Source organism: Camelus ferus, chromosome 1, assembly GCF_009834535.1.
Source record: "Camelus ferus isolate YT-003-E chromosome 1, BCGSAC_Cfer_1.0, whole genome shotgun sequence".
NCBI classification, from domain to species: domain Eukaryota; kingdom Metazoa; phylum Chordata; class Mammalia; order Artiodactyla; family Camelidae; genus Camelus; species Camelus ferus.
Window position 1 is genome coordinate 81,897,702 of NC_045696.1, and position 27,662 is coordinate 81,925,363.

The 27,662-nt window shown below is 36.5% G+C and overlaps 1 protein-coding gene across 1 annotated transcript; it reads right to left on the reverse strand.

The window, feature by feature from the left end:
- Nucleotides 1–1,137: 1,137 nt before the first annotated feature.
- On the reverse strand, nt 1,138–26,647 carry SKIL (SKI like proto-oncogene). The gene is given in 9 exon segments (XM_032484439.1): nt 1,138–5,542; nt 6,199–6,423; nt 6,719–6,847; nt 6,849–6,961; nt 10,043–10,275; nt 11,794–11,891; nt 22,921–23,982; nt 24,348–24,677; nt 26,288–26,647. Coding segments are annotated over 7 exon segments (1,995 nt in total). The 5' UTR covers nt 23,959–23,982; nt 24,348–24,677; nt 26,288–26,647; the 3' UTR covers nt 1,138–5,383.
- Nucleotides 26,648–27,662: the final 1,015 nt, after the last annotated feature.

Genomic DNA, 27,662 nt, shown 5'->3' on the forward strand with positions numbered 1-27,662 from the left:
CATTTCTTTGTGTGTGTGTGTGTGTGTGTGTGTGTGTGTGTGTACATACATACACAATGGCATATTATTCAGTCATAAAAAGGAATGAAATTGATACATGCTACAACATGGATATAAACATCATGCTAAGTCAAACAGTGCAAAGTTAGACACAAAAGGACAAATATTTTTATTCCACTTATGTGAGGTACCTAGAATAGGCAAATTCATAGAGAAAGTAAAATAGAGGATATCAAGGGCTAGAGGGAGAGGGAATAGGGAGTTATGTTTAATAGAGTTTCTGTTTGGGATAGTGAAAAAGTTCTTGATATAGTGGTGACAGTTACACAACATTGTGTAATGTACTTTATGCCCCTGACTTATACATTTTAAAATGGTTAAAATAGTAAATTTTATGTTATGTATATTTTGCCACAAACAAAAAGAAAATTTAGAGGATATGGCAACTAAATTCTAAGATAGCCCCCAGTGATCCTTGCCTCCTTATATTCAAAAATCGCCAATTGAGCATGGGCTGGACTCAGGGACTTACTTCTTACAAACAGGATAAGGAAAAAGTAACAGTATATGACTTAAAAGAGTCTAGGTCATTAATAAATTGTGGCATCACTCTTCTTTGGATCATTCATTTGAAGCCATCCACTAAGTTGTAAAGAGATCCAAGGACAGGTGCATACAGTGATGGGCTGAGCACCTGTCAATAGCCCTGTGAGTAAGCTGGGAAGCAGATCCTACAGCTGTCAGTCATATGACTTCAGCCCCAGGTAACACCTTAAATGAACCCACCTAAGAGCTCCTGAGCCATCGCGTTCAACTACCCTGACTCTGGATTTCTGATCCTCAGATACTATGAGGTACCTGTTGTTTTAAGCTCCTAAATTTTGGAATTTTTTAATGCAGTAATTGATAACTAACACCAGAGATGGGGGTGAGGAAAAGATGTTAAAGCAAGAGTCCAAGTATCATGATAAAGAATAATCACAAAATGCCAGTATATTCATCACCTAAAATTTCACATTTTACAATTTACTAAAGTTTCTCAAGTTAGTCACTTGCTGTGTTAGACTTTAAAGGAACAAAAGGAGAAAATGTCAATCTTAAGAAATACGAAAGTTGAGCTCACACAGGATACCAAGATGGCTTGAATCAATTCCATTGGCATTAAAAGTTTTTATTTGGAATTTAATCCACAATCTATACAAGTTATTTACAAGGCATGAAAATGGAAAACAGCGCAAAATACAATTGAGGTATAAGCTAAGAGCACAGTATGTCATGTTTCAATAAATATAATTCAAAATTTGTAAACTAACTGACCAGATAGATGAGTCTTGTTTTATAGTAAAACCATATAAAATATTTATTTCACGTGAGGTAGAGGACAGTTTTGTGTGTCATGTAATGCAACCAACCACAGCAATTTTAACCATAAAACTGTACATCATTGGCAAAATTTTAAATTGAATTATGGTCAATGTAGTCAACAATTTGTGTCAATAGTTGCACAACAGATCTTTCATTTACCGCGTTCACAGATTAGAAATTCAGAAATAATTTAAGACTACTGTGTTGGCTTAAAATTATCAGGATAAATAAATACTTCTAATAGGATGGTTAAAAGCAAATATATTTTATTTCTTCCAAACTATAATTCCCCAAAAGTTGTTCAAGATTTAGCAATTCTTTTAGTAGGATTTTTTTTTTTCACTAGAACTACTTTAAGTATGCTGTGCTTTATTTTCAAGTGAGGTATCTATATTGAAGAAAAAACTTTGTAAATTTCTTTACATTCAACCAACTTAATACACTATTTTGTTTTCTGGGCTTAATTTTTAAATTTCAATTTTTACATTTGTTCATTTTAATTCAAAAACAGTAGCACTATATAAGACATTTAAGTCTATCACTAAAGAAACAAGCTCCAAATTGCATTATGTAATTTAGAAACCATTGAAAATGGGAAGATTTTACAAAAGAAAAAAAAAAACTGTCCTTTTAAACAAGATGCAATATAGACTACCCATATGAATTTCTTCCAATAATAGAAATAAATTTAAGCTGTTTAAATTATTCAATCCCACAATTTATAATACAGCAGTAATGTGTCCCTTATTGCTGACAGTTTCAATAAAAATAAGTAGTTTCAAGCACAGAAATAGATGTACAGTATGAGCACAACTTTCCATTATATTAATTTTTAATGTCCTGTCACGCAGATTAAATGTATAAGAGCAAATAAAAACGAGGATTCTTCCCTAAGCAATCAAAACATAAGTCATGGACAACAAAATTTTAGAAACTGATCAAAAACCTTCAGCACCAGCTTTCCTATTACTTTCAGGGAAATAAAACATGTTTTCTGTTACTCGAGTTGCCTTATCATTTTACTTTCCTTCAAACAGAAGCCATAGATGTGCAAATAAATTGGCTATTCTGTCATGACTTCTAAAATATATGGATAACCTGCAAGTATCATTGTACTCAGTCTATTATTTAGTAACTGATTTTTAATTCAATATGTACACATGATTTTATATCTCAATTGGTAATATATTAAATATGTTATAAAATTAGTTCAAGAAGCATAAAACATCCCAACTCTTCTGGACACAGAAATTCAAAAGCAAAAGAATATGCTTTACAAAACTAAAGCACAAGCCAAAATTATATTGTTGGTCAAATCCTTTGATAGTGTCCTAAGTTGTATTTGTGATATCAGGGTGGTTTAGAGCTTTCTCAATGACAGCAGGTTTTATGTTTCTATAGATTTGGTACCTTCTTCTCATGAAGTTTAGAGTATAGAAACTGTCGTCACCCAAATTAAACATCACTTGTCACCCAGTAAACTAATATTCTATCTTTTCTTCTTTTTAAAGATGCTCTAGCACTCTTGATAGGCCATTCCTTTAACACAGGTTTTTAAAGTAAATATTTTTGTATTTTTCCTACAAAGAATAACATTATAAAGTCTGAGGGAAAATCTGCTTTCCTGATGAATTGGCACACAAAAACTAACACCAAAACAACTAACACCAAAACAAACTTCAGGCTAGCAATCAACACACAAAATGAGCATGCCAAGAATAAGAGTAAGTTTATACGGGTATTTTAAGCAGAGGCCACTTGTAAAGTATTACAAAGTCTCAATAGTTTCAAGCTATGTGGTACAAGTTTAACTTAAAATGACTTTTAACTAGAATAGGCATAATATTTACAATTGACTAAAAAAAACTATTTTCAAAGAAGTTAGACAGAAACCTATGGCACATCGATGTAGCTTCTGGAAAATAAAGACTATACAATTTCACGTGGCAAGTTTCCCTTATGTGAAGGACCAGAAAAAGCAGTTCTTTACTCAATTTTAAACTAAGAGTTTATGAAATTTAAAGGTAATTAAGCACTGCTTAGAATTTTCAAATAACATATTTCAAAGATTAGGCAATTTATTTTAGAAGTTTTGAGTTAAAACCTAAGTAAGCTAATTATTTAAACTAAGTAACATAAGTAGATTTTGAGTGAATCAGAAAAATAAATGAAATTACAGGGCCTTGAGTTTTGTCTCCCAAAAAGCTTAGCTATGACACAGCTAATTTACAACTAAAATGAAACTATGTCATAAAATGTCTTTGTGATTTTTCTTTCTCCAGATAAAGATAAATAAGAGGTAATAGGAGGGCATGTCACTTTTAATATTTGTTCCTATATGTCATTTTAGACATGTGTTCCTCCTTGAGTAGGTTCCAATAATCAACAAAGTAAACTGCAGGGTTAATATAGTAAAATTTGAATGGAAAATAGAAAATAAACACTTAGACCACACTCTAGTGAAGAAACTATACTTCGAGAAGTATAAAAATTCTTTTAGGATATATTAAGTACCATTAAGCAAAATATGAAAATAACTGGTTAAATGATAACATCTTTATTTTTGAAGTTCTATATCATTAGAGTATCCATCACCTATGGTGGGAATAGTAAATAATCTTAATCCTAGCTGAATTATTTTAAAAACAAATTTAGGTCTCAAGTTATTTCATACAATACCTTACACAAGAATATAAACATGAAATTCATGGGATAATAATGTCAATTAATGGCAGATTCTGGAAAAGTCTTTTAAAAAATACATACTAAGAATTTTACCTAGTACCTGTTAAGCCAAGATTTAAGTAATATGAAATTTGCTATTAAAAGAATGACAGGCTTTCTGTGCAAAAAAAAAAAAAAAAAAAAAAGTGCAGAAGTTGCCCCTCCCCCAAACTATGGAATTCCTTTGTCTTCTAAAAATTATCTAAAAATCTTTTAGTAGCAATAACTAAACACTACCAGCTGACTGTATATTCCTGATTTTGATATTAAATAGTAACTGAAAATGGTCCATTCGTGCAAATTTTGGTAAGACTTGACATTTAAACATACAAAAGTCCAAAATAATCTTCAAGGTGTTTAATATTTTACAATTTAAAGGAAAACAAATCCATTAAGGAAAACAAATCCATTATATAAATTGTAGTAAGACCCATAACTACATATAAAAACTGTACAGGAGGATTATGGATTGTATAGAAACTGATACACATCAATGTTATCAGTTTTTCTCAAGTACATTAATATTCTCACACCACTATTAACAACATAAACAGAAGCTCAAAAATTATTACATTTTATTCCCTCTCCTGAAGTTGCTGCATAAAAATTTTTTTCTAAATATAACCCCATTTAAACAAAAAAAGCTAATTATAACTGCTTCTTGTGTTTAGCAGCAGTGTGTAAGAAAGCATATAATCCTTCCCCATGGGGTGTGCTATAACCCTCTATGGACAAAATGTCTCTCAGGAGACATTAAATAGAAGACAATCAGTGGAAATTCATTCCACAATATTAACAAAAGCAAATTTTGATTATAATAATGAGATTACTACATCAACTTAGACAGGAGACTGTATTAATAAAAAACATGGAGATTCAACTCCTTGAGTGGCTCTATAAATGAAATATGAAGCCGCCATTGTATCTAAAATTGAGTCTGAAATATGGATAACAAAACTGACCACAACTATTTTCCACCACACAATGCAGCTTTTAAAAAGTATGCAACTGCTAAATTTGCATTAGAAATATAGGCAGATAATATTATAGTTGAAATCATATAGTACTGTTACTAAGCTAGTTGAAAAAAAGTTCAAAGAAACATACACTTTCATTCATTTGGAAAATGTAAAAATTGATGTACCAATATATAATCTCTTCACTTTCTCTGACCTACAAATGGATAGAATGCCTAGTTATTTCATGCAGATAAATTGTTCAGAATTCAATGACCAAGCAAACAAACAAAAATAAACCCTGTTGGGAATACACAGATGAATCTCTTTAAAGATTTTTATTCTTTAACAGTCTTTGATGATTTCAAAATTTGCAGCTTTAGTTCTTTTATCATCATCTCTAATTTCTGTCTTGCCTCCCGTTCCTGTCTGAGTTCATCCTGGAGTTCTTGCCTATCAGCCTCTGCATGGTCCAATCTCTGTCTCAGTTCTGCCAGCTGTGTGATTTAAAAGAGTGTGTCAGTTTTCACTTAGTTTTGTTTTTCCATTTACTCCTCACATCATGGCAAAGATCTACTTTCAAATTACTTTTTACAAAATGAGCTGTTTTATATATACTGCAATCTCCTGAACATCTAATACTATTAATCTGACTTTGACATAACCTTAAAATGAGGGAAAAACAAAGGGTCAAGAGAACTGAACCTAGAGCACGTTCACGATGCCGTAACACTTCAGTACCCCTCTCATCACAGCCTGCTCACACTGAGTTATTTGTTCATCTTCCCCAAGTTGTGAGTTCATTTTTGCTCCAGGGCTTGTGAACACAGTGGGCAACAGTTCATGGTTGTTAATTCACTTGATTTGAAAGCACATATACTACATTAAAATCATATAACATTTGATATTCAGACAGCTAGAGATTTAGACAACTCAATTACAGAAACCCATAAAAGTTTAAAGTAATAAAGCAATCAAGGTCAAAAAATCATCTTAGATGATACAGCATTAAGTTGTATTTAATGGAATTCTCTATTTTGAAATCTAGTCTAATGAAACAAGCTTGAAAAAAAGTAATTTCTTTAATGAGTAAAGTAACAGCTTCAATTTCCACACTGAAAGGGCAACACTATACAAACTGAGTAATTCTTACCTGCGCTGCATATTCAGCCTCTTTATCTTTTTCTAAATTTGAGTCACAGGTACATTTCTGCTTCATTACCTGCTCCAATTTTTTCTCTAAGTCCTTCTGTTCAACATAAAATTCTTCCATTTTATGAGCATGTTCATTCTGCAAAGATTCGAGCTCTTTCTGTAAATTCTGCTGTTCTTCAGTGAGCTCCTTCATAGCTTTTGAACTACTCAACATTTCAACTTCCTGTAATTTAAAGAATCACAATACAATTTTTACTTTACTTCCATCATGTTAAAATTTTCAAGTCAGGAAAGAACAGGACAGAAAAAATCTAAAATTCCACTGTCATATCAATTCTACATAGAAGTAATTATCTAGAAAAATTATTTTCTCTAAAGATTTAAAAGTATATTAATCTTTCTGATGAACGTAAAACTGAATAATCTTAAATACATTTGCAGCATGTTATCATGACTTTTCTTAAGAATACGCAGAAGTATCTTTTCACAATGGACTATTATTTAGATAACAATTTTACCATCTGAAGTTGTTGCTTCTTCTGTAAAATTGAGTTCAGTTTTTCCTGTTGTTTTACGTAAGTTTTCATTACTTCCTCCATGATTTTTCCCTTATCATCCTCACAAATGACATCTTTGACAAGAACTGGAGGATGAAGCTACAGCATCATGGTCAGCTCCCACCTTGCTTGTGTCCCTGGTTGAGTTGCAGGTAGTAGACTCAGGTTTCTTTTTACTTGTAGAATTACTCGAAACTGATGGATCTTTGAGAGGCAAAAATGAAGTAAGAGTATTAATATCACTCTGTTAAAAAGTAACTTGAACAATCCATAAATGAAATTAAGACGATAACCCCACTTACAAATAAAATAAAAGATAATAAAATACTTACGAATGAATTTAACAAAAGAGTATAAAACATGTACAATGAAAACTATAAAACATCATTTAAAGAAATAAAAGACTAAAAAATGGAAAGGCATCCCATGTTTGTGGATTGGAAGACTTAATATTGTTAAGATGCTATCATGATCTGAATGTCAGTGACTTTCAAAATTCACATGTTGAAATCGTAACCCCCAATGTGATGGTTTAGGAGGTGGGGCCTTTGGGAGGTAATTAGGTCACAAGGGTCATAAGAGCCCCCATCATGGGATTTATGACCTTAAAAAGAGATTTCAGAGAGCTCTACCATTTAACCACGCAGAAGACAGTGAAAAGACAGCCATCTATGAACCAGGTAGCAGGTCCTTGCCAGACCAAATCTGTTGGTGCCTTGATCTTGGACTTCCCAGCCTCTAGACTGTGAAAAATAAATGTTTGTGGTGTCAGCCACTCAGTCTATGGTATTTTTGTTATAGCAGCCCAAAGGGACAATGATAAATGGTAAAACACCCCCAAACTGATCTATGTTTTTAGTGCAATCTCTATCAAAATCCCAACTGGCTTCATGGCAGAAATAGACAAGCTGATTCTAAAACTCATATGGAAATAAAAGGAAGCCAAAATAGCCAAAACAATCTTGAAAAAGAACAATAAAGTTGGAGGACTCACAATCTCCAATTTGAAAGCTCATTACAAAGCTACAGAAATCAAAACTGTGTGCAGTACTGGCATAAGGATTGAGTCCAGAAATAAACTCATACTTTTATGGGCAACTGGTTTTCAACAATGGTGCCAAGACAGTTCAATTGGGAAAGAGAAGTCTTTTCAACAGTGTTGGGACAACTGTACCTATATACAGAGAATGAGGTTCATACCTTACATAAAAATTAACTCAAAATGGATCACAGACTTAAATGTAAGAGCCAAAACTCTTAACTGTAAATCTTTGTAAGCTTGGACTAGGCAATGGTTTCTTAGACATGACACCTAAAGTAAGCAACCAAAGAAAAACTAAACTGGACTCCATCAGAATCTAAAACTTTTGTTCTTCAAAGGACACTAACAAGGAAGTGAAAAGGCAATTGACAGAATGGCATATTATGTAGATAAGGGTCTAGTACCCAGAATGAATAAAGAACTCCTATAACTCAATAGTAAAGAGACAAATAACCCTACTTAAAAATAGGCACAAGATCTCAATAGGCACTTTTCCAAAGATTTGAAATGTTCAATAAAAGCATGAAAAGATACTCATTATCATTAGTCACTGGAGAATTGCAAATCAAAACTATGAGATACCACTTAACAACTACTAGAATGGCTATAATCAAAGACAAACAATAACAAGTGTTGGCAAAAATGTGCAGAAATTAGAATCCTGAGAAGCTGCTGGTAGAAATGAAAATGGTGCAACAGCTTTGGAAAATAGTCTGGCAGTCCCTTAAGACATTAAACATAGAGTTACCATATGATCTAGCAATTCCACTCCTAAATACATACCCAAGAGAAATGAAAACCTATGTCCACATTAAACTTGCACATAAGTCTTCAAAACAGCATTAGTCATAACAGCTGAAAAGTGTACATCCAAATGTCCATCAACTGATGAATGGATAAACAAAATGTAGTATATCCATCCATACATTAGAATGTTATTAAGCCATAAAAAGGGAAGAATTACTAACACATGCTAAAACATGGACTGAGAAAACACTATGTTTAGTGCAAGAAGCTAGACAAAAGGCCACATGTTGTATGATCTCTCTTACAAGAAATGTCCAAAACAGACAAACCCACAAAAACAGAAAATGTATTAGTGGTTGACAGAGGCTAGTGGAAAAGGGAGAATGGAGAATAACTTCTACTGGATTACAGGTTTTCTTTTGTGGGTGATGAAATGTTCTGAAACCAAACGTTGTGATCATTGCATACCTCTGTGAATTTACTAAAAACCACTGAATTGTACACTCTAAAAGGGTAAGTTTTATGGTATATGAATTATATCAACAATTTTTTTAAGTCACTAGAATTAGATAATTTGGCAAATATAATGCAAACATGGCATAATGGTACATTACTAATTATTATTTGACATATTTAAATCTAAGGGAAATTAAGTTTTAGAAAACCTCAAAATTGAAGTACAGAAACCCACTCCCAAGAATCTCAATTATCTACAGAAACAGGTACATGACTGTTCTGAGAAAGCCGTTCCAAGAAAGCTGAAAGAGCTGTTACACTCGCCCAAGCTATACGCAAGGTTTTGCAGCTACGCAGAGGGTAGCACAGGCAGCATGTGGGCAGACGTGTCTTGCTTGGTCCACGGTATTTTAAAAGGCACTGTGAATACACAGTTTTTTGTTTTTGTTTTTTGATGTCCAGCAGGCATTCTGCATTTATGCCGAATAGCCTGGCTCCCATGGCTGTGAGTTTTCAATCCTTACTTATTCCATAACCAAGTTTCCCTGAGTCCTATACCTAACTGCTCTTACATACCCTTCTCTCTTTTTTAAATTGAAGGATAATTTACAATATTACATTAGTTTCAGATGTATAACATACTGATTCAGTATTTTTATAGATTGTCATATACTTCTTATATTATCAGTTAAATGGGTTCTCAGTTCATAGCAAATCGGAAAGACAATAAGGACCTTCTGAAGAAATCTGACAGCAAAGAAAAGGCTGGAAGAATCAAAAATAATCAGACAGAAGCCACTTGCAGTATGCAGCCATCTAGCCTGTGTATCTATCTCATTAGCCTCTATAGCTATCACCATGCTAGTAGAGCAGCTGAGCTTCCAAAGAGTCACTCAAGAGTTCTGAAACATGGTATTTTTTTAAAGACAAAATCTTTAATTACCTGGAAAATTCTCCTAAACAGAAATGCTCTTTGAAAGTGCTGAAAAAATGTGTCTATTAAGATATTTGATTTTAAAAGGTAAATTCTGAATACTTACCTAAGTGACTATATGATTCTCTATTTGTTTTTAAATCCATTTTCTCCTGTTCCTCCAGTGAGACATCTGGATACGACACTGTTTTTTGATGTTTCCCACTACTGTGTGGCTTCTCTGACTGTCTTGGTATGGATCTGCTTGCCTCTGTCTTTGCAACCTCTTTAGGCTGGGATGCAGCAGAAGTAAGCGACACATTTGGGGCGACCACTTTATCACACATGTATAAGTAGTAGCTGAAAACAAAGAATGGCAAAGTAAGATACATATTACATTTAGGTAAAAAGCAAAATATATTACATCTATTTCTACGGTTAAACTTTTTTTTTTTACCAAAAGAGACAACATAACAACCCAGAAAATAAGGGTCACAGAAAAGAATTCTTGAAAAAGTTAGTAGTTGAGGCAGAAAGAACACAAGTTATTAGGATATTTTTGTTGTTTTACAAAAAGTAATTTCTGAGCACTAAGAAGATACTCTCTGGAAAAGAAAATCAGTCTCTTCTCTTTCCCTCAAAACCATATGAGAACGAAAACCATGAAGTATCTTTACAGAGTGATTCAACAGCCCTGAGTAGGTAAGGTTTATGCCAAAAAGAAAACAGACCATATACTACTTTGGAGGACTATTTCCTCGTCCGCCCCCCTCCAAAGCAAGGCAGTCCTGTTCTTTGTGATGGTGAGGCTGATTCAGTCCCACACTGCATGGCTATGGCCTGATTCACCGCAGCCCCAGTGAGGAGCTCCCAGGGCCCTTCTTAGATAGCTTAGGGAAAGAACTAGCATTCTGAATGCTGTCCAGCTACTGGGCAGTCCTCCGTGGATCAAACCCCACAGAGCAATCTTCTGAAAACACTGTGGTATTGCCTACTTACTTGATAAAACAGCAATAATAAGTTGTGCAAAACTAAGATCAAAGGGTAACTACCCATTTTGCTCACAGCTCACATAAAATTGTTCAGGAAATTATGTGAGAGACTCATGGAACAAATTTGAGCTAGACATGTAAATACCATTTTACTAACTATAATCTGCTTATCCTTTAGCCAAAAGACGCAATCATTTAACTGACCTAACACTTCATTCTCTGAACTCTAAATAATCTCCTCTTATATCACATTTTCTTTGTACAGGACATCTGTATTTTTCCTCTCTACTAATCACATGAATTCTGAGGATGAAAACTCAGTATTCTGCTAAGAAAACTGACAAGCTTAATACTGCCCAAAGACTTACTTCAAACACAACAGGACTAGAAGGAACTGTAAGACTGAGATTCATCATCACTGTGCTTGGGGAGAATATACATGTACAGCAGCAGATTAAAAATTTAGGTTCAATAAATTAAAAGTTTATAATCCATGGTATATTTTTATTGAAAATATGAAAATTTATTTTGAGGGGTATTGTTACTATGAAAACTTCTAAGTTTCAAAAAAGTTTCTTTTTAAAATATCAAAGTTGTACACCACACTCTTGAAGAGTTGGTTTATCTCTTGAAGGGAAGTAAGGAAATTAAAAGAAAACTTTCATTTTTTTCACTTTGGGGCAAAAAGGAAATGATCCATTTTTTAGAAAAACATAGAAACACACAGAAAAGGTTATTTCAAATATGCAACACAATTTATAATTCATTTCATTGATTAGAAAGAAAGCCTAAAAATATATAATAAATTCCCAGGACCTAGAATAGTACCTGATGTATAGAGGTTGAACGAACGAATGAATGAATGAATGAGCCAATACCCACTCACCTGGGGTGTAAAAATGAATGTGTCTGAGAAACATGGTCACCTTCCTGCTTTATAACAGGATACCAAGAGTGTAATTCCATTCCTGGTGGTGTATCTATCTGTAGAAAAATGCAGAAGGGGAAAAGTTTACTAAAGGAAGATATGATGGTTAATTTTGAGTCAATCTGATAGAGCCATAGGCTGCCTCTGGAGGACATTGATGAGTAAAGAATTATGCTATTTAAGAATCATCTTCCTATTAAAATAGTAAGAATTCTCGCTAGAAAAATAATAAGACAGTCTTTCCTTAAACTACCATGTTTAGTCACTTAAAACTCAAGGAGACTGCTACATGAACTGTCCCGTCACAAGAAGGGCTTGAGTCAGCATGAATGTTAACATGGAACACCAGAAATGATTTCATCAAATACCATACTTAGAGAATCTATTTTAAAAATCCATTTTAAATAATAGTACTCTGCAAATGTACAGCATTTGTAAGCCCTGATTCTTCTTCTTATTGCTACAATCAGCTAGAATATACCACCGTTCCTACAGTGTTTATTAGCATATTCTACTGAATAACATTCTACAGCAATAAATACTTTGCGAAACTTTGAAACCACCTTGTCTGCTAACGCTTATCAGGATACTACATTTCCTCGTAACTATGAAAAGCTCTTTCTCAGGGGGACGGAGGGTGGGAAGAGATAGACTGGGATTTCAAAATTGTAGAATAGATAAACAAGATTATACTGTATAGCACAGGGAATCACAGAGGAAAAAATGTGACAATGAGTGTGTATATGTCCATGTATGACTGAAAAATTGTGCTGAACGCTAGAATTTGACACAACATTGTAAAATGATTATAAATCAATAAAAAATGTTTTAAAAAAAAAAAAAAGAAAAGCTCTTTCTAGTCCTAAAGGATGAACTGTACCTGTAAATAAAGGAAAAAAAGAAAGCAGCTGACTACTTAATGAGCATCTACCTCAAAGTTCATGATAAGAACTTTATACATCCTGCTTAATTCTAACAAATATTTCAAGTAGGTATAATTATCTCCATTTTACAGATCAGAAAACTAAGGTTCAGAAACTAAAAAAAGGATAAATAACCTGTGTTAACTAACTTCCTCATTTCATTTGTTTTGTATTTTGTCTCCCCTCCCCCCAAAACACATATTGGTAGGAGATAAACATTTTTATTAAGAATTACTGGGCAAGGAATTTGAAAGACTAACAAGACTACAAAATTATAGAGAAAAGAGTAATATTTTGAAAGGATCTGAGAGCTGAGTATTCTGTGAGGGCCTCTAGACTGTATGAGTAGAATTTGTTTTACAACCTCACAATCCTGATCAAGTATTCTAAAGAAGTTCAGAATCTGGGGCAAAATCAACTGCTTTTTTATAAAATAAAGCAATCACTTGTTTACATTGTTTGTCAGCCTATAGCTTAGTTCTACCATAAATCAGAAATGGAACTGACTGCTGGCAACAGAAATACTAAATGATAGATGCCAGGTGCCAGCTGACAGCCTAAGGAGAGAAGAGAATTACAAGACATTAACACAAAAACTGATCCAAAAAGCAAGACAATCTGAGGGTTTTATCATAGGCCAGGGCAAAAATTTAATACATCTCAATTTTTCCCTATACTTATCACAACAGAGTAATTAATGTTTCAGAAGTCTTGGGTCAATATGACACAGTTAAATTACAATCTATATTTATAGACTGTATTTTATATTTACTTATACCACATAAGTAGTATACCACATACATATATATACCATACGCATATACTTAGAAAGACTGAAAACTATTTAAGACATTTTAGAATTCATAAAAAAAGGTTTTAAAGCTTTAGTTTTAAAAACAGTGCTGAAAAGAGTAGTTTCATTATCTAGAAAACTCACTTAGGCATAACATTTTTCACACCAACACGGGGACAAAGAGGTGCGAATGAGCATGGGTAAGCTCACTCTAATAAATCAATAAAATGTAAGATCGGCTTAAATTAAATGAGAATTTTCTTTTTTCGAAGGTATTTTTAAACTCATTATTTAGAAAATAAAGAAAGTTCCACTTTAAATCAGTTTTATATCTGAAATAATTCTGGATGTGCTGCCCAAGAAATAAACTGGTTCCAAATTTTTAAAATTAAAATTGCTAAAATTGATTTATATATTTAAAAGTTCTTCCTACTATGAATATCTGGAATCTCAAACTTCAGAATAACAAATTCTAAACTTCTTCAGCCAAAGATCTTGACTTGAAATCTGATTCAATTTTTATCAAGTTCATTTCAAAACTCTACAGCTTGATTTGTTTTACTTTTATTCATGATCCAAACTCAGTGTATCTTTGTTTCTATGATGTCTCTAAACTTCAAATGCCGCCTTAAATAATTGCTAGCACATTTGTTCATTTTTAAACATCCATCCCTTTCTAGTTTCTGTCCTTTATTTCGTTTCCTATTCTTGCACACACCCACTAAGGCAGTCAGAGGAGGGGTTCTAAAGAAACCCTCCTTAAAGACCACTTGGTGCAGTCCTCTAGCTAATGTCTGAATTCCCTATACAAAATCCCCGACAATTGGCTATCTGGACTCTGTCTGAACAGCAGCTTGAGGTCAAGGGCTGTCTTAATTACTTTTGTATTTTCACTACCTAGCACTATGCCTGGCATGTAGTAGGAACTCAATAAATATTTGCTGAATGAATTCTGACTGACAGTGTAGCTCATTAATTTCTAGGGTGGCCTCTTTTAAGGTTACTGTGCTACCACAAAACTCGCAAGATAGTCTCTTTCACATTTAATACCCTTCTGTTCCATGAAGTACTATGAAGTGCCAAAGAATCCCAACAGTCTCTGGGATGTATTTTTAGAGATCAGATCTACAAAGTAAATGACATAAATGATGGGGAAATGCACAACACTAACCATGATAAAATGCTGGGAGTTAATTTTACTTAATATGCTGTGGTAAACCATAAACACATTTATAACAAATTATCCTAACTGCATGTTAAAAACAATTAAGAAAAGCATATATTATACAACAGAATATTCACAGGCATGCCAGATTTTCTCATCTACTCTGCATTTGTGGCAACATACAAATTAGATCTTCAAAAACATAACAATATAATTAAATGGCACAGCAGTAATGCTACTACTGATCAGGAATAAAAATTAGACACCAAGATACAAGCATCTACTGCCTTTTATCTTACCTTTCAATAAAAGACTAATTTATTCTCTTTATGTATTTAAACGTTAAAATAGAATACACTACATTACTTGGCAAAGAAGAGAGGCAGATCACTTAGTAACTTAAGTTAGAGTCTTAACATTTTAAAATACTATTGTCCAACGTCCCCACCATTATCTACCACAAAATGAACAGATGGCATCCTCATCTGAAACACATAAGAAAAACTTCAGACATATGATTTCATTCCAAAACCTCAAAACAACAAATAATGTCTATGAAAGCAAAATTTAAACAATCCCAAATTGTATAGTAGAAGAGTAAATTTTAAATAAGTAGAAATTAGAAGATGTTTTATTCAAATTTCTCTAAATTTCAACTTACTATGTTATGTATACAGAACCCTTTAATAATCAGATTTCCTAATAAAGAACCATTGTATTTTGGTACAATGCTTATTAGTCTCACAATGACAAATAATTTAGAGAACTTGATTTCATTTATAAAAAAGACCAATCAGCAATTTTATTACCACTTTCTAGTTATAAAAGCAATTCCACCCACTCAGCACTACTCATATACAAACTTTCCAATTTGCACTTAAAAAAACCAAAACCAAAAATAAAAATAACACAAAAATCAAAACCCTCTAAAATTTCCAGACTTATCTTCAATAATAAACTTGGCTTTTCGTAAAAAATAAAATTTTTGCAGCAACATGGATGGACCTGAAGATTGTCATTCTAAGTGAAGTAAGAAAGAAAAAGAAAAATGCCACATGATATTGCTTATATGTGGAATCTAAAAAAAGGACACAAATGAACTTATCTACAAAACAGAAACAGATTCAGACATAGAAAACAAACTATGGTTACCAGCGGGTAAAGGGGGTGGGAAGGGATAAATTGGGAATTCGAAAATTGCACCTTTTAGGGAGTGATGGAAATGTTATTAACTATCTTAATCGTGGTGGTGGTTTCATGGTACACATCTTTCAAAATTCACCAAATTGTACATCTGAAACATTTATAGTTTACTGTACAGGACTCATACCACAATAAAGGTGTTAAAAAACAATAACAACCTTGGCTTTTAAGTGGTATTCCAGTTTGTAATTATGATATCAGATTAGTATTATGATCTTTAATTAAATCTTAATGACAAACATTGACTAACTAAAGAAATCCAGACAATGCCTTAAAGTATGAATGGGATTTCAAACCCTTCCCCCTCCAAAAAAAATAATTAAATTTTTTTAAAATATGTGGGAAATTATTTTTAAAAACAAAATTTAGAAAAACAATGATTTTTACATTTTGATATTTATATACCAGTAAGCATACAAAGCACTAGTAGATTGGTAAATTTCAGTCTATCCTTCTATAATGGTGTGATTACACAAAAAATAAAATATAATGCATATCAAATACACATTACTTTGTATGAGCCAAACATAAATCGTTAACCTCACTAAATACATGAACGAACACATAGTTAGGCAACAACTCCTTGGGTATAAAGCAAATATACTTCCCAGGCTCCTTTTACTGTGTGTAATACTAAGACACTCAAGTGGTCCATAAATGATTTCAGAAGGACACAAAAGATGCCCTACCAGACAGCTGCCAGCGACTCCTACTGAAAGAAACTGAATCTCTTAGAATAGGATCAGCTTTCCTCAATACTTTCAACGTGTTGTGAATGAGTGTTTCAACTACTGAAACAGGAATAGTGTTGCAAGGTAGCAAATAGCTACTTAAGAGATTTTAAGGCTTAGTTTTAGTGCCTGGCTTCATTGTAATTATTAGAATTAATCAACCTAATGCAAAACTGGAACAATATGATCCAAGCACCTCCACTAACTTACCAAAGATGGATCTGCAGGAGTCATAACAATGTCTGCTGCTCCTCCACGCTGCAAGATCATACCACCTACCTCACAAAGCCAGTTTTGGGGTTAAAAGTGATTAAAAATGCTCACAGGAAAAGCAAAGGCCCATGTTCCTACAATGTGCAACTATCATTTTAAATCCTTCATGGAAACAAGGCCATGTAAAGGCAGTAGCATGGTATCACTTACTCCCTTTAAAACTTGAAGGAAAAGGAACAAACTGACAAAAATCCTGTTAATTCCTGGGGCTTTATAATTTTTTTTTTATACTGGAGTTCTATAGTGTCCAGTCTATTTTATATTGCAATTACTCGGAAATTTCCATGTCATATATATCTTTTCATTAAAATATTTGTTGTCAAAAGTTTTACTCTATATAAGTCTAGGGTTTTGCTTTTCTAGTCCATTTCAGTAATATACACTTTAAAAAAATTTATCTCAGTTTCTGGCCTTCAACTAATGTAAACTGACAGTATCAAAAGGTAAATTAATTTTACTATATGCAATGAACTGCATTTTTCATTTTACTCTATTTCATATATTTTTTAAATGCTGGTGACCCACTAAATTGACTTCTTTAATGCCCCCTTCCTCCTTCTCAGCTGGGCTTCTCAAGAGAATTAAGCCCAACTGCTCCAAAGCTTCCATTGTATGCAATGAATTAACTTCTCTCCAAAGCATTTAGAACGGTACTATATACCACCCCTTCTGTAAGGCTTAATTCTCCTCTCATAGATGCCTAGATGAGAAAGGCTGCATGGGTGACACACTGCAACTGGTCTATTGCTCTAAATTTGTAATCTGACACTATTCTAAGTGCGCTGTGCTAAAATTTGCCCCAAAGTATTATTTCAACAATTAATCTTAAATTAATAACATGAGTGCTCTACAGATGCTTTTTGCACAGATTTACAAAGTATCACATATGTAAAGGAATAAATTCCAATGGTGGTTATCACTCCATGGTGAAATTACAAGAAAACTCTGTTGTTTTCTTTGTACTTTTTAAGGATTTACTATAATGGGCCTGTATTGCTTTCTTAATCACATCAAAAAACTTTCTCAAAATGGAATAAAAGTGGTCTTTAATTAAAGTCTTTTTTTTTTTAACTTTTGTATTCCTTGTCCCTATAAGATAAACAAAACATAGACTTTTAAGGTTATTTGACATCTCAAAATAAATTCATTACCAAAAATGAAAATAAAATGCTACTTCAGTTTAAAACTAACCCTGTTTTTCTCCTTGAAAATCACTGGTAGCTTTCTAGGGCTACTAAGGGTTTTCATTCACTTTCATAAAAACCTTTATTAAGCATCTACCACGTTCTACATTCAGAAACTAGAAGAGGATTTCCCGCCCTAGGGAGCCTCCACCTAGTCTTTACATACGTGTTTCTGTCACCCATCTCTAAGTCTGGAAATTAAAATGAGTTTTAAACTAATTTTGTATCTTTCCTTTTCATTCCTCTTTCTGCCTAACATGGCGGTAATACTTTATTGAGGGATGGAAGCAAACCACACCTTTACAAAAGAGAATGGCTTAATTAATTATATTCTTTATGCGTTTTGTAGTCTAACAAAATCCTTACATTATTTTAATGTATATATATAACGTACATGAAACCTCAACAGAACAAAATGCTATGTGTGGACAAAATCAGGTTCAAGCCATTACTAACACACTATTCCCAAACTAGTTCTACCTCTTTACCTGAACAAATTGAGTTCTGGTTCCACACTTTCTACTTCGAGAATTCTAAAGGGATTCAAATTAACCCAATTCTTGAGTTCTTCCTTGTTCTCCTAGTGGCATAAATTATAAGTACGCAGGGCTGTGAGAACACTACTAGCTGGCTGCACGTTGATTCAAGTCCATCCTTTTTCTTTTCTTCCTTTAAGTTTCTTAATTTTTTTCCCATTTCTAACATCAAAAGGATACATTTCTAAGTTTTTTATCATAAGCCTTTTTCAAAATGTTAACATTTTTAAATGTTTTACCATTTTTTAATGGTAAAAATGATTAAAGGCTCCCTATTTCCTAAACCATGAGAGGGCACTATTTCCAAAGTCATTCTGAAGATTTCACTGAAATGTCCTTCTTCAATATATTTTATAACAAACCTGTTCTGCATACTTTCTTCTTGCATACTTCATTTTAGTAAGTAAACAAAACATCCAACTAGTATAACTGTTGTGTACAAACAACTAAAAGGTACATCTGAGCCCAACACTTAGTTACCTCACTTACCTTAGAAATATTTTCAGATAATTCTAGATAAACCAAGAAAATGTTTGGGGAGAGGAAAAATCCCCAAAAACATATTAGTAAATATTTCAATCACAGTTTGAAGTACTAGCCTATATTTCTAGACTCTTAACTTACAAAATTCTTTTACATCCATTCTCTCATTTGATCTGTTGTCTTACTCAACAGTTTATTTGCTAATTACTATGTTTACCAAGGGTTAAAACCATCTTTTTTTTTTTTAATTCCTTAACTCATTTAAATTTGCACTAAGAAATACACTTACAAGAAACAGCTTACAAGAGGGGAGAATTTTTTGTACTTTTATCTTTATTCAAATGACCTCTGCAGAAATGATGAACTGTAAGGAAAATGCAAAACTAAAAAAAGTGAAATGTTTAATAGGCTTTAAGAGGAAAATTTTTAAGTTGATATCTTAGATCATCTATTTGCATCACAGATAACCCATAGGGTTTTTTCCCTAAGCAGAGTAAAAACTGTTATTTTACTTACCTAAGAGCAGTCAAGTCTAAATGTTAGACATCTAAATTTTAACTTCTAAAAAAAATAAGGGCATAAGCCATCTTTATCTAGTGGAGATTGTCAGCCACATGGTGTTAACAGTAAAGAATCACCTACACTGATCTTATCAATTGACTACAAATGTGCTTTTCTAATGTGCTTGAAAATAATCTTAAGTAAACATCAACCTTCAAATTTTATTTACAAATGATCAGTTTGCTTAGTAACCTTTTTTCCATAGATAGAAATGTAAGATTCAACAAAATCAGAATTAGATCAAATATATAATACCCACTGAAGATTTGGGGAAAAAAATCAAGAATATAATATTCTTGTATATATTTGTGCACTGTAACATACAGTCATTTTTCTAATAAAAAACATGAAACACTCAAAAGATCTGAAGAGACAGTTTAATAACAACATTTTACAAAAAAACCTAGGCAGATCTAAAATCAAGACCTGTGGTGACCTGAGTAAGAAAAAGTTCAAAATACTATACCTCTGGTGTCTACAAAACACAGTCAGTTCTTCACTTAGAGCACTGACCTTATACCACTTATTTCCCCATCTAAATATAGCTCCTAACTATGCAAAGTAAATATAGTTTTTAGCTAAGCAAATAGTTGATGATCATTACTAATATAATTTCCATCCTTAGAAATAATTTAACAGTTCCTGTATTTCAAACAACTGCCTACTGAGTTTGAGGGTTTTTTTAATTTGAAAAAAATATTCTAACTACCTTAAACATATCAAATTACATTCATGTTCACACTAAACATCAGGTCCTTTAGATTAGAGATTAATATATTTAGTATATTCTTTAATTTTTTTTTTAAGTGCCTGCTTTTACTTTTTAAAGTGAGTTCCTCTGGATCTGTTTGGTTTGTTTGGCAATCAACTCAGTGACTCACAGAAGGTAAAATGTTCCTCAGTCTAGGACTCTCTCCTTGCCCCCTTCCCAGTAAAAGACACTAGTCTACACCCAAGTGAATAGAGTCTAAGAACCATTACAGTAAGGTAAGTTGATAAGAAAAGTTGTTTCTCAAACTTCAGTTTCTTCTACTGAGTTTGCTTTCAGCAAAAGTAGTGATAATTACTAGGCTTCAAGTCAGAAGACCTCCATTCAACTCCTGATTCTACCTCCTACTAGATACACCACTAGGAGCATATGACCCATCTGGGACTGGTTTCTCATCTGAGAAACCTTGTTCACAGATTGTCAAAAAAGAAATTTTGAGGAATAATTTTCAAAATGTGAAGTGGCAAGCACAGTGAAACAATCACACAAGTATGTACTACATGTGAACCCCCCCCAAAAAATCTTTCTTAACGGTTTGATTACTGGTAATTTTCTTAAATTTCCTTAAATTGCTTAAAATTCAAATAAAATTGGAAAAAAAAAATACCAAAAGTACACCAGAAACATCGTAGCAAACACTGTAAAAAATAACATAGTAAAAAGATGGGAAAAAACCTCACACCTTCCCCAAAAAACTGAGTAGAAATTAATAAATTCTGAGACAATAAAGGACTACATACAGATGAAGAATGGTTTCAATTTTAACCAAACCCTAGCACATTCAGTTTCAGTTAAGTAAATTCATCACCTTTTTTTTTTAACCTTTATCATGGTTCTCAGATATTTTTTCTCACAAATAGAGCAGGAATAATAGGCAAAGTAATTTATCTCCAAAATGTTTATGTCAGAGCAATCAAGACTGGACCAAGATTATCTGGCAAATAATGTGGCCACCTGTGGACATGCAAGAGTACAGCTCCTCATCAGGTTGGGGCAAGATATTAAAAATATCAAAATGGGCATTTCACATTTTGAGAATATAGGTAATTCTAAGCACAACCTTCAGCATCAGACCAGGCCAGCTGTTAAGTCCAGCAATGTGAGAACTGGCTTGAAGTCAATCCTGCTTTAAAATCAGTTAATAACTGCGCCTGAACAATATAAACTTACCTAGTAGCCACAGGAAAAGAATTTCGAAAAAGTACAGACCCTTGGGAATCAGCAAGTAGCAAACTACTCTGAATTCACATCTGAAATTACCGCCATTAAGCTTCAGAAGCAAATCACTGTCTTAAAATGACACTGTAACTAAATTTCCCTCAAAACATGAAAGGCACCCTATTACAGCACAGAACACCAAAACTTAGGTTCTTGCCCAAGCTCTTATCTTGCTATAAATAGCCTTCAGTCATTTAATACACTTCATTCATTTCTTCTGCGAAGTAGAAAGGGCGAGATTATGTCAAGAAATAAAAGCTAATAGAGAAAAAATTAGATTCTTCAGATGAAACGCGGCCAACTTTCTGTGGTACCAATCAAATAAAATCATGTGTGAAACTGCTCAAGAACAGTGCTTGCCACATTTTAAACACTTAGTGTTAGCTACTGATCTTACTCTAGTGGGAAAATATTTAAAAACCAGATCAACAAACTGAGTATTTAATAGCCTAAACTTTGTCTATTAGCTAGGCATTCAAACTCTTAAAATGAAGTTTTGAGTTTAAGCCTATTAGATAATGCAGTGGGCAAGTAAGTTTAAAATCTCTCTGCTGATATTAATATTTATTTACTCTAAAGTAATCTTTTCTTTATTCTACCTGTCATAATTTTTTAAATTATTTTATTCTTTAAAAATTCTTGGTGACTAGAATCATAAATTCTTCAGATAAATCTGTCTTTTCCATTTGTTTCCAATACTGATCAAGTCTGAATATCCAATTACAGAAACAATGTCAGAAATCCTAAACGTACCTTTGAAAAACGCTGTTTGGAACCCACCACCAGAACTGTTTTGGCTAGCTACTATACCATTTGCAAATGGAGATAGCACTAAAGTGTAAATTGTCTTGAGTCCTAGGAAAACAACAGATTTAGTCATCAAAAAGCAGGATGTGTGAAAAAGAAAAAGGACATGGCTTGAGAAGGAAGTCCCAAATCCTCCACTCCCTGGCTATATAATCTTGGGAAAGCCACTTGATCTCTCTGAGCCTCATTCTCTTTATCTGTAAAATGGGAATAATCCCACTTCTCTCAGTAGGGTATTTAGAAGATCAAACACACACAGGAAAGCATTTTATACCCTAAAATGTATAACACAAACATATTACATATATCAATATTTTTGTTGTTGCATGAGCAGCAAGATTCTTAACACACAGCTTAAGTTGCATTCTAACAGACTTGATTTCAAGGTAAACCATAACCATTATTCAAAATTACTATTAAAAAATAAAATAAAACTTGCCTTGGACTGAGTTCTCTTCCCATTTCTCATGCTAAACTTCTCCTTCATTTCTTCTAAAATTATCTTCAGTTTCTTTTCTTCAGGTGTCCCTAAGTATTTTTGGTTCACATGAAGATAGCAATGCCATTTGGCTGATTCAAAGCCCCAGTGGCAAGTCCTTTTGTCGGGTGATCTGTGAGAATGCATCACAAATGTCTGGGGTGCAAACATTCCACAGCACTCCAGACACTGAATACATGGAGAATCAGGCTGAACATAAAACTGGGGTGCAAATAAACCCTGACATTTGCCCAAGCATTCATGTTCCACTTCAAAGGCACTGCCAGTTTCCTTTAACTGGGCCAATGAGTTTTTAGCAGGAAGTATACTACCGTTTTGAGGGAAAGTGCGTGGCCGCAATAAAGCATTACATAGTCTTTGTGCATCAGTTAATGTGATCAGCCCACAGGATGGGGCATTGAATGGAAGTATTCCCAGGACCTTTAAGATATGAAGCTGGTCTGATGTACACCTTGAACAATAGATGTACAATTCATCACACACTGTATTTATTTGCTGGAGTGAAAATTCTCGGAGAACAGAATTTAAGACTTGGGGCAAACAGAGTCTCTTTTCTCCTCCAACCTGAAAACAGGAAATAGACTCCCCTTCCAACACAGTCTGGGTGAGTTCTGTGGAGCTATCAGAAGGGATGAGCAGTGGACCAGGAAGAACCTGAGGAGATGGAAGAGGCAGAAATACAGTAGGTGACATGCTTTCTTGGGAATACCGAGCAGAAAATGCGGCTGGTCCACCCAGAGAACTCTGACTACTTAAATGGAACTGTGCCAAAGTGTGTTTCAAACTGGGATTTAAATGTAAAGGTTCAGGCACAGAGGCACAGGTTCGCTTGACATGCTCTTCATCAGTTTCCATTGGCGCTTCATAGTCATCCAAGTGTTCCTTCTTTACTGTTGGCATCTTGTTTATCATCATTTTTCCATTTGCATGAATGTCCGTCATCATTTTTTTCACTGGAGGGCTGCCATCATCTCCCATTCCATTCAGTTTTTTATTTGAGCCCTGAACCAAGGGAAAATTTGTTTGTAGGTTTTCCATTGCTAAAAAAACTACTGGTTTAAATAAGGAAGTCTGAGATTTGCATTGTTATTTAGTTGCTTATCTGAAGAGAGAAAAGCAATGTATACCAATACTTATGGTAACTTACTCTCACAGAAAATTTAAGTTTCCAGAGAGATTGCCCTAAACTACTCAATAGATTTTGCAACTTTGTTTTGGTTCTGCTTATACTGTAGTGTAATTTCACTGCAGGTACTATAAAATTTCTTACTTTATGTTTAATAATAAAGAAAATAATTTTAAAAGGCACACCTCCAAGGAAGCCTTTATTTCTAATTCTTCAGATATATGTATTAAAATAAAGTTACCAATTCTCTCAATTCAAGACGTCCAGGTTCAACGCAATGGTTTGGTTTGGTTTTAAGCACAACACGCAAAAAGTCTATGCAATTACTTGTGTCAAAATAATGCACTCAAATTTAATTTTTGGCACCAAGGACACCAAAGGTGGGGGGGGGTATCTTCTCCAAAAATGATGATCTGTTGGTCTGTGTGGACAAACTGAAGACTTGTATAAATCTTCACACCAGCAAGAAGAGCCTCTGACTCTACTTGAACGTCTACAATTAAAAATGAAATCTAAAGAAAAATTGTCCAGTTATCTTCAAGGATTACTGTTAATTCTTCTTTTAATTAATCTGGAAGAGAAGAGGGGTTGGGGGGAGAGTTACATTTGAATTTGCTCCAGAGGCCAAAGGGTCAGTTTGAAACTAGTTTCTTAATCTTAAACTGAGTTCACTTCACCAAAGGTGACACTTGAGTGATTTCTTTAAATCTAACAGTTAACTAGAAGAATCTTCATTTAAATACGAAAGCAATTTGAAATGGGTAAAGGGAACAATAATATCCCTCAAAAGGGTGAGGACTATTCCAACTCGGAACAGGAAGAACCTCAAGCAGAACATCTCACCCAAAATTCAGTACTACAGGCTTTCTCAGTTATGGCTTTTTAACTAAAACAATCTATTACTTCATCTCTTAATTAAAAAAAACACCAGTTTCTTCCAAAAAAAAGAGATACTAGTTAACATATCTACCATATGTAACTAAATTACAATCTTAAGTGTATAATTCCTCTAGTCAGAGTATGCTATTTTTCCGGAATGACTGTAGGCAAAAATTAACCTTCCCTTTAAAAGGTTAGAGAATTTGCTTAATGGAAGCCAAAAGCTATAGACTCCACTCCTGGGAATCTCCATCCTTGAACAAGACTAATCCGGGACAAAAACCACAAGGCAGACAGACCTCACAAAGAATGCAAATGGAGGAAAAGGGAAAAAGAAAAGATTCTTCTTCCACTTCCTTCTACAGAGAAAATCCAAAAGAAATTCAATAAATAGAAACGTATGCCTCCCAAACTCCGAGAAATTTACCTTAAAACAGACAAAAAGGGTTAAGGGCCAAGGCCACTAGCCAACGTACTGACTTTCGCCCACCACAGGAACACCTCAGCCAACGCAGGCCAAGGAAGAGGGCAGAAGGCATGACCTAGAATGGGGGAGCCCCCAAACCGTGAAATCCTCGGCCCACACAAAGCCACTCACCCATTTCATACTCCAGGGGGAGGCGGAGAGTGGAGGGCAAGGGAACAGTCCCGCCTTGGGGTATGCAAGGTGGCAGTGGGAAGTGGAGGAAGAGGAGTCCCCCAACCCCCACCTGCGGTCTCGGAACACCCCAGTGCCCTCCCAACATCGCCCCACTGAGGGGGCCGCGAGGAGGACTGTGGAAATCCCCCGCGCACCCTCTCCCCGGGAAGTTTCGGGTGTTACCCCAGCACCCCTAAGTCTGCGCCTCCCCTCGCCTGCCCAGGGCCAGAGGCAGAGGGGTCAGCGCGCGGGTGGGGCGCGGAGCCGGGATCCCCGCGCCGCCGGGCGCCGGCCGACCCGATCCAGCCCGGGGCATCCCTGCGGAGCGCAGACGGGCGGCGGGGGGAGGGGGGCGGTGACCGGCGTCCGGGTCTCCGGGGTCCCGACGGCTCTGGTCAAGTGCAGCGCCCTGCCCCTGCCCGCGTCCACCGTCCGGGATGGGCGAAGCATTATCTGCCGTGGGACACCCGCCCCGCGCCACCCCATGGCCCCGACCCCACCCGGGACCCGCGCATCCGGACCCCCGACTCCGGCCTCCAAGCCCGAGGAAGCCCGAGGAGCTTTGTTAACTCCCCACTACCCTCCGACGCCGCCGTCGGGCACCCCAGGGGCCGCGCGCCCCTTGCCTCCCGCCGCGTCACCCCCGCGAGCCGGGGCCGCACCTGTGCCCGCCGCCGCCGCCGCCGCTCGCTCGCTCCCCTCGGCTGTGCCGGCGCCGCTCCGAACCCCACACACATCGCTACACACAGCCCTCTGACGTCACCGAGCCCTCGGCCCGCCCACGTCACTGCGGAGACACACGGCTTCCCGCAGACGCCGCCGCCGTCTCCGGCCGCCCGGGGGAGAGCGAGGGCGGCGGGGGGGAGGGGAGGGGAACCGAGCCAGCAGAGACACCGTGCGCGCGCCCTCGCCGCCGCCGCCGCCGCCGCCTCGCGGCTTCTTGCCCCTCGAGGACGCGTGTGCCGTCTGGCCTATTGTGGCTCCGGAGGGCACCCCCGGCCAGTCGTCTGGCGCGCGCGCGCCCCTCCCCCCAGGCGCGCGCCCGGCGCTCCTGGCCCCGCGCGCCGTCTGGGCGGCTGGCGCGCGGCGCTGTCTGCGGTGCGCCCGGCGCAGACAGGATGTTCCCTCCCCGCCCCACCCCCACCGCCGCCCTCCCTCCTTCCTTCCTCGAGTCGCCCAGCCGGCTGTCTGGGGCCGCCACCGCCCCGCCCCCGTCCCACCCGCTGCTCGGTGGTGACGGGCCAGACCCGGGGGCGCCCTGGTCTCTCGGCTGCCGCGCGACACGGAGAGAGGGGGCAGGGCGGCCGCACGGTGCACTGTGCACGACCCCAGCAGCCGGCAGGGCGGAGGCAGGGCCCGCCTGGCGGAGCGCCGCCGCCCGAGGTCAGGCACGGGCGACCCTCCCCCAGCGCGGCCGCAGCTGGGCCGCCCCGCCCCGGAGGCAGCAGGGTGGCGGCCGCCCAGCCGCGCCCCCCCGTGTGGGCTCTGCGCGCGGGGGCTGCCCCCCGCCCCCGCGAGGCCTCCTGCGGAAGGGCCGCCCCGCCAGCTGCCTGCGCTGCGCTCCGCCCCACCCCGGCGGCCCCCGCCTGTCCTGGGTGGCCTCCGCCCAGACGCCTTCGCCAGGCTGACCTCCTTCTCCATCGGGCCGGGCCAAAGGACTGACCAAAGTTCCGGCAAAACCGAGAGACAACATTTTTGTCTCTACTTCTCAGCCTCCCTTCACCCCCACCCCCTCACCAGACTGCTCTCTCGGTTCCAAAAGGGACCTAGAAATTACATGTTTCTACAGTGTTTACTGAAGGGTTTGGGGTTTTGTTTTGGAGGAGAACACGAGATGAGACTAGAAAAGCAACGACTTCAGAGCTTTGGGCTGTGACCCTGAGGGCCGAACAGAGTGGTGTCCTGGTCCGTGTTCCCAGGCTAGCCAATTAGCATATTGAACTCTGCCGAGCTGCTCCGTCATATTTCGAAACACCAAGAAAAACCCCTTTTTTGCACCCCACCGCAAGATCAGGAACTGAAACAGTCCCCCAGGTC